This window comes from Passer montanus, unplaced genomic scaffold, assembly GCF_014805655.1.
Source record: "Passer montanus isolate IOZ18808 unplaced genomic scaffold, ASM1480565v1 scaffold182, whole genome shotgun sequence".
Taxonomy (NCBI): Eukaryota; Metazoa; Chordata; class Aves; order Passeriformes; family Passeridae; genus Passer; species Passer montanus.
In genome coordinates this window covers 392,128-404,799 of record NW_024365604.1, presented here as the reverse complement: position 1 = coordinate 404,799, position 12,672 = coordinate 392,128, and the positions used below count along the sequence as shown (strand labels likewise).

The window sequence follows — 12,672 nt, the reverse complement described above, 5'->3', positions numbered from 1 at the left end:
TTTTAAAAACTCAGATGTTTGGGATAATTTTAGGAATAAGGAATTTAGTTAGTATTTTTTAATTGACTTAGGATTTTCTTTAAGGATTTTTAAATTGTCTATGTTAATGACTTTTAATGTTCTATTTAATTTTAATAAATAAGTCATAATTAATACTAATGAGAAATATTATTAATAGTAATAAGAAATAATTCATAGTAATAAGTAAATAATAAGAAATTTGGCAGTACATACACTACAATAATATGCAAGGGAGTTAATAAGCAAAACTGAAATAAATCAGTAAACTCTTACCCCAATATCTTAGCACAATCATCATAGTATTTCATGGAGTTTTTCACAAAACTGAAGCCATTCACATCACAGACATAGGACTGTCCATTAGCACGCAGCAAATCAAAGCCACAAACTGTTTGCTGTTTTAAAGAATGAAAGTTCAAGTGATTTAGGATTGCTTATTCTAAAAAATTTTGTATTTTAATCAGGTATTCACTGGAAAACATGACCAAAACATGTCACACTTTACACTTACTACCTTATGTCAGTTCCATGTTAGGTTCACCCACATCATGCAAACATCTTCCTGTTTTTAACTTTCTATCCCCAACTTGATTTTATGTTTCCTGCATATTCCTAAGAGTATTAGTATTAAAGGTCAAGTTCACAGAAGGACAAACTTCAAGACTTACAGCAACTATGGGCCTACAAGTCTCCCTTTCTGACAGTCGTTTTCCACTACATATAGTTTTTAAGATGGCAGTTCAAGAAAATTGAACAACCATTTTTTGTTAAAATTTTACAAGATAGTTTTGATATTAACATACCATTGACATCATTAGTAGAGGATATTGGAAGCTATTTCAACAGATTACTTTTTAAGATCTCAAAGCTCCTCTGTGATAGAGGCCCACACCCTACAGAATGCCATCACAGTCACATACAGATAAAGGAGACAGACTGAAAGCCTTCTTATAAAAGAGGCGAAAGGAGGGTAAGAGACCGAATGACATTTTGAACAAAAGAATCCTTGTAACTATACAGCAATCTTAAAATTATACAAAAGTCGAAACGATGAAATTAATACCAATTTATTCAAGTAGTACTTAATCATATAAGTACCATATTAACAATAAATCTGTACCTGATGAAAATACTATGTAACAGAAGTTACAAAAACTTGAGTGAAACTGTGTTTTGCTAACTTAGAAACTATTATAAAAATGTGTGAAAATATTATACACAAAATAGATACAACTGTTGGCTAGCAAAGCACATTAGCAACATGTAAATTTAGGGAACTAATGCAACGCAAGCAATTTATCCAGAACTTTTCAATACATTAAAGGAAAAATCCTTCTTGATTAAGAAAAGATGTCATATGGAAGTTTAACTTTCCACCTTCCGAGGAATTCTGCACTAATTACCACTGCTGGCTCATGCACTAAAACCCTATGGAAATTGCATGTAACAAACAATTAACACTAAATGTTTGATGCGATAGGAAAGCAATCAACGTACCTTAAAGGCAAGGCATACTTTCCAAGCAATTAACTTCTCTCTTGCATTCAGGATGACTGGATATCTCACTTCTTTTCCTTCGCTGTCTCGTTCTACTTTGCCATCCAGAGCTGGAGACTTCCGGGCCTCAGCATGAGCATAGTCTGGACCTACTGTGTACACCTGTATTGAAAAACAGGAGGTCTTGATCCAGGGTATTTAAATGATGTTGCATAAATTTGCAAAATGTATGCATATAACTCAAACATGAAAACAACATCAAAAGATACTAGCTGCTTCCATCATTGAAAAGGTCACACTGAAGTATCTTCATCAGTGGCATTCTCTGCCTTCAGAGAACACACATCATTTATTGACAGCCTGGGATAAAACAAGAAAAAGAGTCATTATAAAAACTCAATTAATAAAAATGAATTTCTCAGTTATGATGGTACAAAGATGTAAAAGTTTTCTTCTCCAAAGCATCTGCAGAACCTGGAAAACAGGTTAACTTGAGAAGTAGTTCAGTTTACTTATGGAAATCTGGCTGCAGGATTAAGTTATTTTCTTAATTTAAAAAGCACATTTACATTTTAGACAGGACTAAACAAAACAAGGATCTGCCCAGCTTTAAGATGACAACCTTAAAGCTGGGCAGATCCTTGCCTTGTTTAGTCCTGTCTAAAATGCAGACATACTTTTTAAATTAAGAGAATAACTCCAAGCAGGAGCTTGAGAGAACAATTGTGTTATCTCTACTGCAGTTTTGATGCTCACTGAAGGGTTTGGGGCATATGCTAGAAGAGATTTGTCAGCAGCTCTCTAAAACAGGCTACAGTTTCTTTAATTAAAAAACAAACTCCAAGCATTGATTAAAAAAGTATTCAGCTAAAGCAGATGAGTGCCAATACAGTGAATTCAGGTAAGAGGGTAAGTTTAGTGAAACTGCCTAATAGAATGTTGATAGTCTTGTTAAAAAATCCACTACTTATTTGGAGTATTAAAAGTCTACTGCTGCTTGATGACTACATGGCAACTAGCCAAAATAGTCCCTAATCATAAAGCCATTTGCATCTCTTCTGGTTGCAAGAATCTTTGCAAAAAGTTTCTAAAGCTCTTACACAAACATCTGTAAACACAAATTAATCTGTTGCAAACTCTTGCATAGAATAACCTTCAGAAGAGCACACAGAAGAGGACATTTTTCTGAGAACAAGAGAAGAATATTCCCCGCATGCACCATCAAGTGATATCAAGAAGTTGACTGCAGTTAATAAAAGGGCTTTTTGGATTAGACCTCACACTCTCTACACCTGCACTTTTTTTGTCTAAATATGGTGATCTGTTATGCATATTGTAAAACATTGGTTCCACAAGTTTTGAAATGGGTTTAAAATAGCCAAAATGAAGAGAAAGGGAAAGGAAGTAATCTTCACAAGTAGTTTAACACCTACTTTGTTATTACTCTGTTTTAGCATTCTCTACCTAATACCTCTGTTAAAAACCTAAATGAACAAAAGAATGAAAATTATTACAGATATGGTCCACAAAAGTTATTTTCTTTGACTCTATCATAAAATTTTAGCAAGAAACTTTTGCTTATTAATTAGCATACTAAGATCTACTTCTGTTAGATTTCTTTGTAATCTTTAACCTTCAGATAAAATAACTAGGCATCACCTGTTAGCATGGGAAAGAAGATGCTGTTCTGGCACTAATACAACACAGAAAAAGAAAGACAATATATTGGTAGCAAGCCTCCAGCACTTGATTCTAACAATGCAAGCACAGCTACTCTACACTACAAGTACTATGTTTAGCTAGAATCAAAATTGCATTTTTTACTTATGAACTGTAGTAAAACGCAATTCAAATTAATCCTTGACCGAGATTTAAAACTGACAAGCTCTTTGAGCAGTTGATCATTCTAAATATAAATAAGAATGCGCAGTTGTCATACCTTCACATCAGTTCCATCTGTAGGCATGAATTCCTCATAGATATAGGAGCCTGTTTTCCTCACACTGCTTTCAGGAGAATAAACACTGCTTCTACTGCCAATCTGAAAGATGTATTTTTCCATTAAAAAACTCAAAGAATACTGCTTGAGAAACTTCGAAACTACCTAAAATAACACACTTGTGCTGAGAAAAAACTTCATGTACCAAATGAAGCAAATTTTTGACCATTGCCAAAAGATTTTTCTAAGATTCTAGAAGTACATTCATGGTGTGTGCTAAGAATCTGCAGTAGCTAACAATGTACTGCAAGAAACATAGGCCTTCATTCAATCTGTGTGTTCTCCTGAAATTTCTCTGATCTGCCACTATTCCTAAGCAAGCAGGACATGACAGAATTACTCTGCAATCCTATTAGACACCTAAAGCTTTTCAATAGCTTTAGCACCACAACCTCACCTTTCGAAAGAGCCTCTGGCTTCCACCCCCAGCAGATGTTGGATAATAAATGTAAACATTGTGGTCTTCAGCACTAACTGGCTTTTCTACAAAGGGCTTCTGGAAGATTTCTCCATTCACTTCCACATGATCTTCTCCTTCAATCAAGTTGCATTCTGAAGAACAGTGCAAAGAATAGAGCTGTAACAGTATACTAATGCATACAGTTATGAAGAGATCTACAATAATTTGCAGGTTGAAATAATAATATTCTATTACATCTTTGTTTCTCTGATTTTTACTGACTGCACAATGACTGATGATCACATGCAGTATATTTTTGCTGTACCATGTCTATATTAAGTTATTTAAATACTATGTTCTGGAATTACTGATGATTCCCTCACTATCAGATAGGAAATTGTCTCCTGCAGGTGCATAAGATGGTATATTTGAAGTGTTTTGAAGAGAGGAAAGTGCTATTTGTTGTTTTTTTTTTTCAGTGCCTTTCTCTAAAATATCAGGGAGCTGGCAGATGAACAGTACACACAGTGTGGTGTCAGATGCCACAGGGTTAGAACTGTCTCATACTGTGTGATAGATGCCCCTGAACATAAAATTAGGTCCTCTGCTATCAGGAATTTGGTATTCAATACTGGTTAACTGCAAGCAGCAGCTTTAATTTCACTTTTGAAGCATAAAAGTGTCCTTTTTTCACACAGACGTTTTAATGCAAAATTCCTTTGATCTGTCATTGCAATCTCTTACTGTTGCTTAAAGTCTTCATTTTAGTAGAAGAAGTTTCAGTTTTTTGGAGGTACACAAAAAATTAATTCCAATTTATAGTCACAGTACAGCATCTGCAGGCATATCTAGAACAGACTTCAAATATATGGCTGCTTATACTCAGAAGAGGAAAATTCAATAGCCTGACTTGTTTCTGTCAATATCACTTTCTAAAGGAAAATTACTAATAATTGTGGTTAATATTAGATCCTGAATGCTGCTCTGTTTAGTGACACAATTAGAAGCTCAGTTTGAGTAAGGAGCCCCTTATATTCTAGCTATTCTATTATGTCTGTAAGATGTATGGTGTCAGAATCATACTTCTCAGTTCCATACTTGCACTGCCTTTGGCTAGGATGGAGTTCATTTTATTCACAGCAGCTGATATGGTGCTATATTTTGAACTTGTGACAAAAAAAGTCTTGATGTTTTTGTTAATTCTGAACAGTGCTTACACAGCCTCAATCTCTTTGGTTTTTTTTCACATACTGCATCCCATAGCCAGTAGAGGTCAATCCACAACAACACTTTAAATGCCGGCATAGAAATCAAACTGAATGCAAAAATTAATTGTCTAGCCAGTGATATTTAGCTATTCATTATGTCCATATTGTTCTCCAGTGGAAACACTGAGATACTAATGGTTGGTATTTTCTCTCTGTTCTTTTTACCTTGGGGATTGTTTGGATCACGGTTCAAAACTGCATAGCGAGGAAGTAAAATTCCTTCAGCTTTAAGAATACCATAGACTTCTCTTCTAGAAGAAAATAACATGAAGAAATGAGCCAGCAAATCCTGCAAATATTTGCATTTTACAATCTATAAGTAAAGGAGGAGAAAAATAAAAACAATTTTTTTTTCAAATCACACAGGGTAAGGTTACATATATAATACCCTATTTACTAATATAATGCTTTAAAGGTCACCGACACAGCTGTACCTTTGCAGTGATCTCTTCAACATCAATAAAAAAGCATTTTGCAATGCCAGTCCTTTCCTATCTGGCAGTGCATCAGACATCTGCACACAATTAAAGGGGATTTTCAACTGTTCAACTTTATACAGAACTGAATTGAAGGCATCCGAAATAGCAAGTCTGCTCACTGTTGAGAAGGTTTCAGTGTTCATCTATGTTGCTTACTGTTGTTTTATTAATGTTTGCTATGCATGATCTCAGCTCCAAAAGAAAATTTGCTTTCAATAACCACACAGCCTTTGAGTACCAACAACTTCTGTTAAGTATCATCCTTACAGAAAAAAAATACTGTAAATCACATTAATTCTACAATTATCTAAACTTGTACAGCTGCTATACATACCTCTCCTATATGTATTTTAAGAGTTTAAACTTTTTTTATTTGCTAAGCTTTGGAAAAATGTATCAGCAAATTTCTAACTTGGTAAATCTTCAGATACATCAATGCAAAAACAACTAAAGAAAAAAACACACCTGAAGACACATTCCAGAACAGTATGCATACATTAATAAAGTGTAAAATTCACAGTAATTTTATTTAAAGTACTGTACAATTATGGAATCATGGGATGGTTTGAATTAGAAGAGATGTTAAAAATCATCTAATTCCAAACCCTCCACCATGGGCAGGGACAATACACTGGAACTGTTGCTATTCAATAACAACAAATTTTTATAGTCTCAAAAAAATGGCTTGCTTTAGAAGGTGATTAGTGTTATTTACCTGTCTTGTATGTGATACTGCATATTCAGGTCATTGATTATGAAAGGATTCCTGAGTTTTGCATAAGCTACTGCTTTGTCCAGTGGAAACCCTAAAAGGTTTATTAAGAAAAACAAATTAAAATTACAAGACACATTACCAGTTAAATAGGTTGGAACCTTGCATTACATCACTATTTCCACTGGCTTCAAACGTATTAACCAGTGGGACAGCTATTCTTATATTGTGTCAGACAACACTTTCGCAAGCAATGTAAACAGTATCTTTTAAAAATCTTGCACTTTAGAAGTCAGTTGTATTATATTAAAGAAGAAAAAAGATTCACTTCCTACGAAAATCCAACAAAACTTTGACAAAAAAACTAAGAGGACTTTCAAAGAGCTTAAATAATTTAGATTTTAGATAAAATAATTTTAGATCACAAGTATTTATGGTATTATTACAAGATTTACCTTTAGAGTGAAAAGAAATGAGACAGTCACATAAAGGCCAATTTTCTACTGGCTCGTTCAAAATAACATCCTCTTCAAATATCACCACAGTTATATACTTAAACATGGAGAGGCGTTCAAGAATTTCTTTCATTGGTTTGGACTTTGATTTCTTAGCCATTGAACATATCCCAACTGCAATTTGTCTTTCTGGTGGCTGGAAAGGAGGTAGGGGGAAGGGAAAAGTAATTTTTATGTGTTCTCAAAACACAACAGGGTTTTAGCAGCACAATACTAGAGCAGGTATTTTCTCTTGAAATTCACATGCTACAATTAATTTAGTTTTTAGTCAGATAAATTGTTACCAGATAACAAAATGCAGCATAGCAGCATATCACACTGCATCCTCACAAAAAATGCCTCAAGAATGAAACTGTTTAACAGCTCTATATTATATTTTCGGGTATTGTTACCAGGAACAAACAGACACGATCAAAGGGTAAGTCAGGAGTTTCAAATCTACAAAATCATATTTATGGCTTACTCTGGAATTAACTAGTAATTGATTTGTCAATTATGTCTTTTTTTTATGCCTAATTTATTGCTGTCCAGGAGCTATGTACAAATCACGAACAGGACGGGACTGCTGAGCAACGCATCTTGAGCTGTTTTATTTTCCAGCATTAGTCTCATTACATGGTTATGACAATGGGAAGATGCCAGCAGCTCACATCTTAGGTAGCAGACTAAGAACTTAATGTTACAACTTATAAGTTTTTTGACTAATTACACAAAGCAAAAGCATATTGACAGTAGTTTTATCTAACAACTCTAAGCACACATACTTTTGGTTAAAACAATGTTTGCTTATTTCAAATACAATACTCATTTGTAAGCCTTAAAACACAATGCACAGAGCTCCATTATTAAACTTAGAACTTCTTAATATATCACTAGATATACTTTTCTTCAGCTTAGGGAGTTATTCTAGACAAGCATTAATACACACACCATTGCTCTATTTGTCCTTATTTTTCTACTTCTTACATAATTTTTCTGCTGACAAATCTTATGGGTACTGCTTAATCACAGTTCTGCTGTCTCTGAGGCCTGCCTTTTGCAGCTTTCCCAAAACCCTCTGATTTTTTGGATTCCCACATAATTAACAGTCACAAGGCCTCTCATCACCTAATATTACAAGTGAATTATGAAAAGGAAAATCAGAAAACAAGAAACTACTTTTCTGAATTTCTCAACTATTTAGTGCATAAACAGTTTCACTTTTTTTGTATACTCTATGTTTACTTTCATGTTAAACTTTCAATAATTTTTTTCCATCAGTGATAATTCTAAAGGTAACGGCCAACCTACTCTGCTTTATAAAGGAAACAAACAAAAAACCCACAGAGCAATCCTTCAATTCAACTTACTGCTGTTTGAAAACCTAGCCAGCTAACTTCCCTTGCCAAAACAGACTCACTGAATTGAGCTACCTGAGCTGCTAATTTTGCACTGCTACTCTGCATTTCCAGTTACTTTTAATCATGGGAAGTACTTTAGCAATGCTGTCTTGCATTTAAACTTTGTAGACTAATTCACAATTAGTGAAAATTTAATCTATTCCAGAAAATGAATGTTGCAAAAAGAACAAACAACAAAGAGTTAAAAAAAAGACACAAAGAGTCATGCATAATACCATTAAGAGTTTGTCTTAAGCAAGCTAAAAATTGGTGAGCTCGGTGCACAAAATACAATTCAGAACACTTTACAGATACAATAAACTAAAGTATAATTAAGATGAACTTTGTATGCTCTTTCAATACACCAAGACAAGGAAGGAAAAAAAAAAATCAAAAGTTAACTCTGAAGCAGTTGACAGCAGCCAAGGAAAAATTCTCAATAATTTATTTTGCTTCCAACTATCCAAATAAATGAAACAGAGGCTTATGCCACCATGAGGTTTATTTCCAGAATCCAAATCAAGGCTCCAAATCATGCACATCAACCTCAGTTGCCCTGAAACTCTGTAAAATAAAGCACATCTCTTTCACAGTTCAAGGTATACTTAATTTTTCAGTATTCTTCTTTTCCAAACATTACTGACACATCATTATCTGACTATGAACAATTTCTCAATTTAGAACACCATTTCAGTACTAGACTTATGTGAGCTAATGCCATTTTTGAAAAATAATTAAATACTGAAAAATATTTTGAAAAAGTATTTTTTATAAACAATTTTTGACAAAAAATTTGAAATCAAAAATAATGCTTGAGAACAAAGAATAGTAAACAAATGCCCCTACAGTACTTACAGAATCATACTCTTCCTCCTCTTCTTCCCCATGGTCATAGAAGTGTTCATAATCTGTAGATCGGGCTGAATCCAATAATCCTTCTCCATCTTCTCCACCCACAAAGAATCTGGGAGGATCATTTTCTGTTGCATTAACAGACATGGTTACAAGACCTATAGAAATCTATGTAAAAATTGCAGGCATGCTGGCAGCTGAGATCCTGGGCATGTTTCCTACTGACACGGGAACACCAAAGTCCCCTGCTCTTTGATGTTGCTTGTGCAGAGTTGCCACTGTGATTACGATATTTACCAGGCACTGTTTAACTCGTTATCATCTGGTCATTACTAATCAGAGTTGCAGCTCCAAGAAACTCACAGTGCACGGCTGCTTCCCTGAGATGGTATTGTAGATTTTTAACCTACAAGAAATAGACAAAAAACCAAAACAAAACAAAAAAGACACACTTGATAAGGGCAGATAAAATAAATTCTTTCTACTTAGAAAAAGTGTTTGGACAATTATGTACCTCTGAGCAAAGCATCAGAAAAAAAACAGTGTGCATCACACACAGTCTACACTTTTAGATGTATGTTTAGAGCATACAGTTTCAACATCACTATCAAACTGCTGATGCATAAATTTTAGAAACAGAAAATATAACTCACAGAAGTAAAAGCTGGCAAATGCATTTTTTTTCCTAACTTCAGAAGGCTTAAATGGAAAGTATATATTTTACATGAAACACACAACAAAACTATTCTCCAATATTTACAATATTTAACTCACTATCCATGGCATTGGCTGTTTTTTCCACAGAAATTTTGTGATCAAATGACAATGGCAAACAGACTACTCTCTGTCTGCTACTGCTGTGCTAGTGAAAAACATAAACCTGACATTAGGACTATTTAAAAAAAAGCCTAGTCTTAAAACTCAAGTGAACCTTTTCTGTGCAAACAGAATGCGACAGCTTGCAGCAAAATGCTGCCTTATTTTCACTGTGAAAAATTAAAAATCACCGAGATGGACACTAGCACTGCCTTCTGACAAAAGGACTTCTAACCACTAACGTAGCAGTGAATACACATTATACCCTTTTAACCCGTCATGTGAAAATAAAATATTGGCAAAATAACTTATATAAAGAAACAGACCCACAGATTAGGTATCTGTTATTTTAACAAGGTAACTGATGCTGTGAGATGCATATGGCTTTATAAGATTATTTATAATGCATCACTACTACTTGCAAAATTAACAAGCAGTTACTTTACAAGCAGTTTAGAAGCTCATCTGATCCAATGGGTTAGGTTGTTCACCTGTACAGCATTGCGTAAGTGCCATTCCATAGTGATGTCTCAGCAGAACTGAATTTGTTTTTAAATATCAGTGAAAATTACTTTGGCTGTCCTATGAACTAAGTGAAGCAATAGTAAATTCCCACTAGTGGTCAAACATGAAGGGGGATGGCAAGCAAAGCAAAAGCTGGCCAGAAAGAATCTGTCCTAATTCACAGGCTAGGTGTGGGTGAACAATGCTGTCTCAGTTTTGCAGACAAGTTTCAGGAGAAAATGTCCTGGAATGAGCATTTCCTCTAAAGAGAGAAAGTCCTTCAAGAACTCCCTTTTCTTCTGCCAAGGAGAGAAATTGATACCAGTGAAAAAACCTCAAAAGACCCACTTACTAACAACAACAAAAGAACCAAATTAAAAACAAGCAAACAAATAAAAAAGGCATTGGGGTGCCCTAAGGCATAGAAAAGTACTGAATAAATGCTAAAAACGAATTCCCAGAAACCTATCCTCCACACACCCAGGCACCCACCAAGAGACAGAACAAAAAAGCTCAGAAAAACACCCAGGGAAAAAAATACAGAGGCTGATTGTGTGTCCCAGAATAAAATGGCAGTTGATCCCTTTTTCCTCTGTGAAGGGGAAGAGAAGATCACATGGCAGCCTGGAGCAGAGAAGATGGGAAAACTGTTGAATTTCTGGCATGGGTCTCTTCCTTGCAGCAGCCAAAGTTGGTGGATTTTAATGTCCTTTCTCATTTTGGTTCCGCTCTTCTAAGCTCTCAGGTTCAGGGTGGTCCTGCTGGCTCCCCAGACAGGCCAAAAGGAAAAACATGTCAAGCTAAAAACAGTTCAAGGGAAAAAAAGCCAAAAAGGCAGCTGAGAGGATTCCCAGTACAACCTCCAGGCTAGGGGAAGGGAAGTTCCGGGAAGGGAAGGGAAGTTCCGGGAAGGGAAGGGAAGGGAAGTTCCGGGAAGGGAAGGGAAGGGAAGGGAAGGGAAGGGAAGTTCCGGGAAGGGAAGGGAAGTTCCGGGAAGGGAAGGGAAGTTCCGGGAAGGGAAGGGAAGTTCCGGGAAGGGAAGGGAAGGGAAGGGAAGTTCCGGGAAGGGAAGGGAAGGGGAGGGAAGGGGAGGGAAGGGCCTTCTTGCTTCAAACCAGCAAAAAAACCCTAAAAACCTAATCCAACAAAAGAACAATGCAATGTCCCCGGTCCACCCAACTGTCCAGAATACACTGGAGAGAGAGAGAGAGAGAGAGAGAGAGACTGAACGGAGTCCATGCTTAGTGTTCCCAGGCTCTAGCCCTGTCCCCTCATTCATTTTAAAGATACTGCAGACATTTCCGGGCATAATACAGATGATCAAGGAATAAAGTATCATCATAAAATCACCCCAAGACAAATACAAAAACTTCAGACCCAGAATGGAAACTGAGCTCTAAGCATAAGGAACCTGGGCTCACAGAAGAGGATTAAAAAGATTTAGTTCTTAAATGCATTTGCTATGTATCTGGTTTTCTTCAATTCTGCTACCAAAATTACTTTCCCTTAGAATGTGGAACTGTAGCTGTTTGCCTTTCAAGCAATAAGAACAAGAAGAATTTCAAACCCCTAATTCATCTGACTGTCACAAGAGCTAGAAATTGGGCGTTCATGTAAATTAATCCTATTTATGACATGGTAAAGAAAGAGACCTTTCCAAATCCTATTTCTAGCAAGCATCAGAAAGGCAGAGGTTATTGCCAACATGTACTGGCAACTAACACAGAATTTTATAAAAGTATTAAACCAAAAAAGATGCCCCCAAAAAACCACTGATGAAGCCAAAAAATGAAGTTCCTCCTGTATCATCTTCCATCCTACTACCCAAAATCTGTATATTGGTTACCGTTTCCTAACGGATTTCTAAAATTCAGGAAAATGAGGGAAGAACAATGACTTGAAAAAACTAAGTCAAAGGTCTTAAGATTTTTAGGCCTTTTTTCCCCTACCTATTCCTGTAGCACACCTTGTGAGAGCAGCAGAACTTACGAAGTTTGTGTACAATTGATGACTGGTTATTACATGGGAATATCTGACACTAACCAAATCTCTCTAGCCCAGAAGGATTACTTCTCAAAGCAAGTAAAACTGACACAAGTAGACAGAAGGGAAAGAGCAACATATTTGTCTACAAAGATACTATCTGAAACACTTACTTTCCCAACAATCCTATCTGAAAACTCACTGTTCTGCTACCTTCCTCATTAAAGAATGTTGGTGTTATGGGTGG

The 12,672-nt window shown here is 35.6% G+C and overlaps 1 protein-coding gene across 19 annotated transcripts in view; it reads right to left on the bottom strand.

The window, feature by feature from the left end:
• PPIP5K2 (diphosphoinositol pentakisphosphate kinase 2) overlaps nucleotides 1-12,672 on the bottom strand; it is a 52,341-nt gene that overhangs the window by 31,084 nt on the left and 8,585 nt on the right. For 15 of the 19 annotated variants that reach the window (XR_005627133.1, XR_005627135.1, XR_005627137.1 and 12 more), the window contains exons 1-8: nucleotides 9,126-9,269; nucleotides 6,832-7,027; nucleotides 6,380-6,470; nucleotides 5,351-5,436; nucleotides 3,915-4,069; nucleotides 3,458-3,559; nucleotides 1,519-1,680; nucleotides 295-416 (exon numbers count right to left, since the gene is read on the bottom strand). Coding sequence is in view for 12 of the 19 variants with exons in the window: in XM_039705651.1 (XP_039561585.1) it covers nucleotides 295-416; nucleotides 1,519-1,680; nucleotides 3,458-3,559; nucleotides 3,915-4,069; nucleotides 5,351-5,436; nucleotides 6,380-6,470; nucleotides 6,832-7,027; nucleotides 9,126-9,269 (1,058 nt within the window). In the remaining 7 variants the exon portion in view is untranslated. Of the gene's footprint in view, nucleotides 1-294; nucleotides 417-1,518; nucleotides 1,681-3,457; nucleotides 3,560-3,914; nucleotides 4,070-5,350; nucleotides 5,437-6,379; nucleotides 6,471-6,831; nucleotides 7,028-9,125; nucleotides 9,529-12,672 lie in introns of those variants that run through there. The other 4 variants (XM_039705655.1, XM_039705652.1, XM_039705653.1 and 1 more) reach the window with 1 other exon arrangement.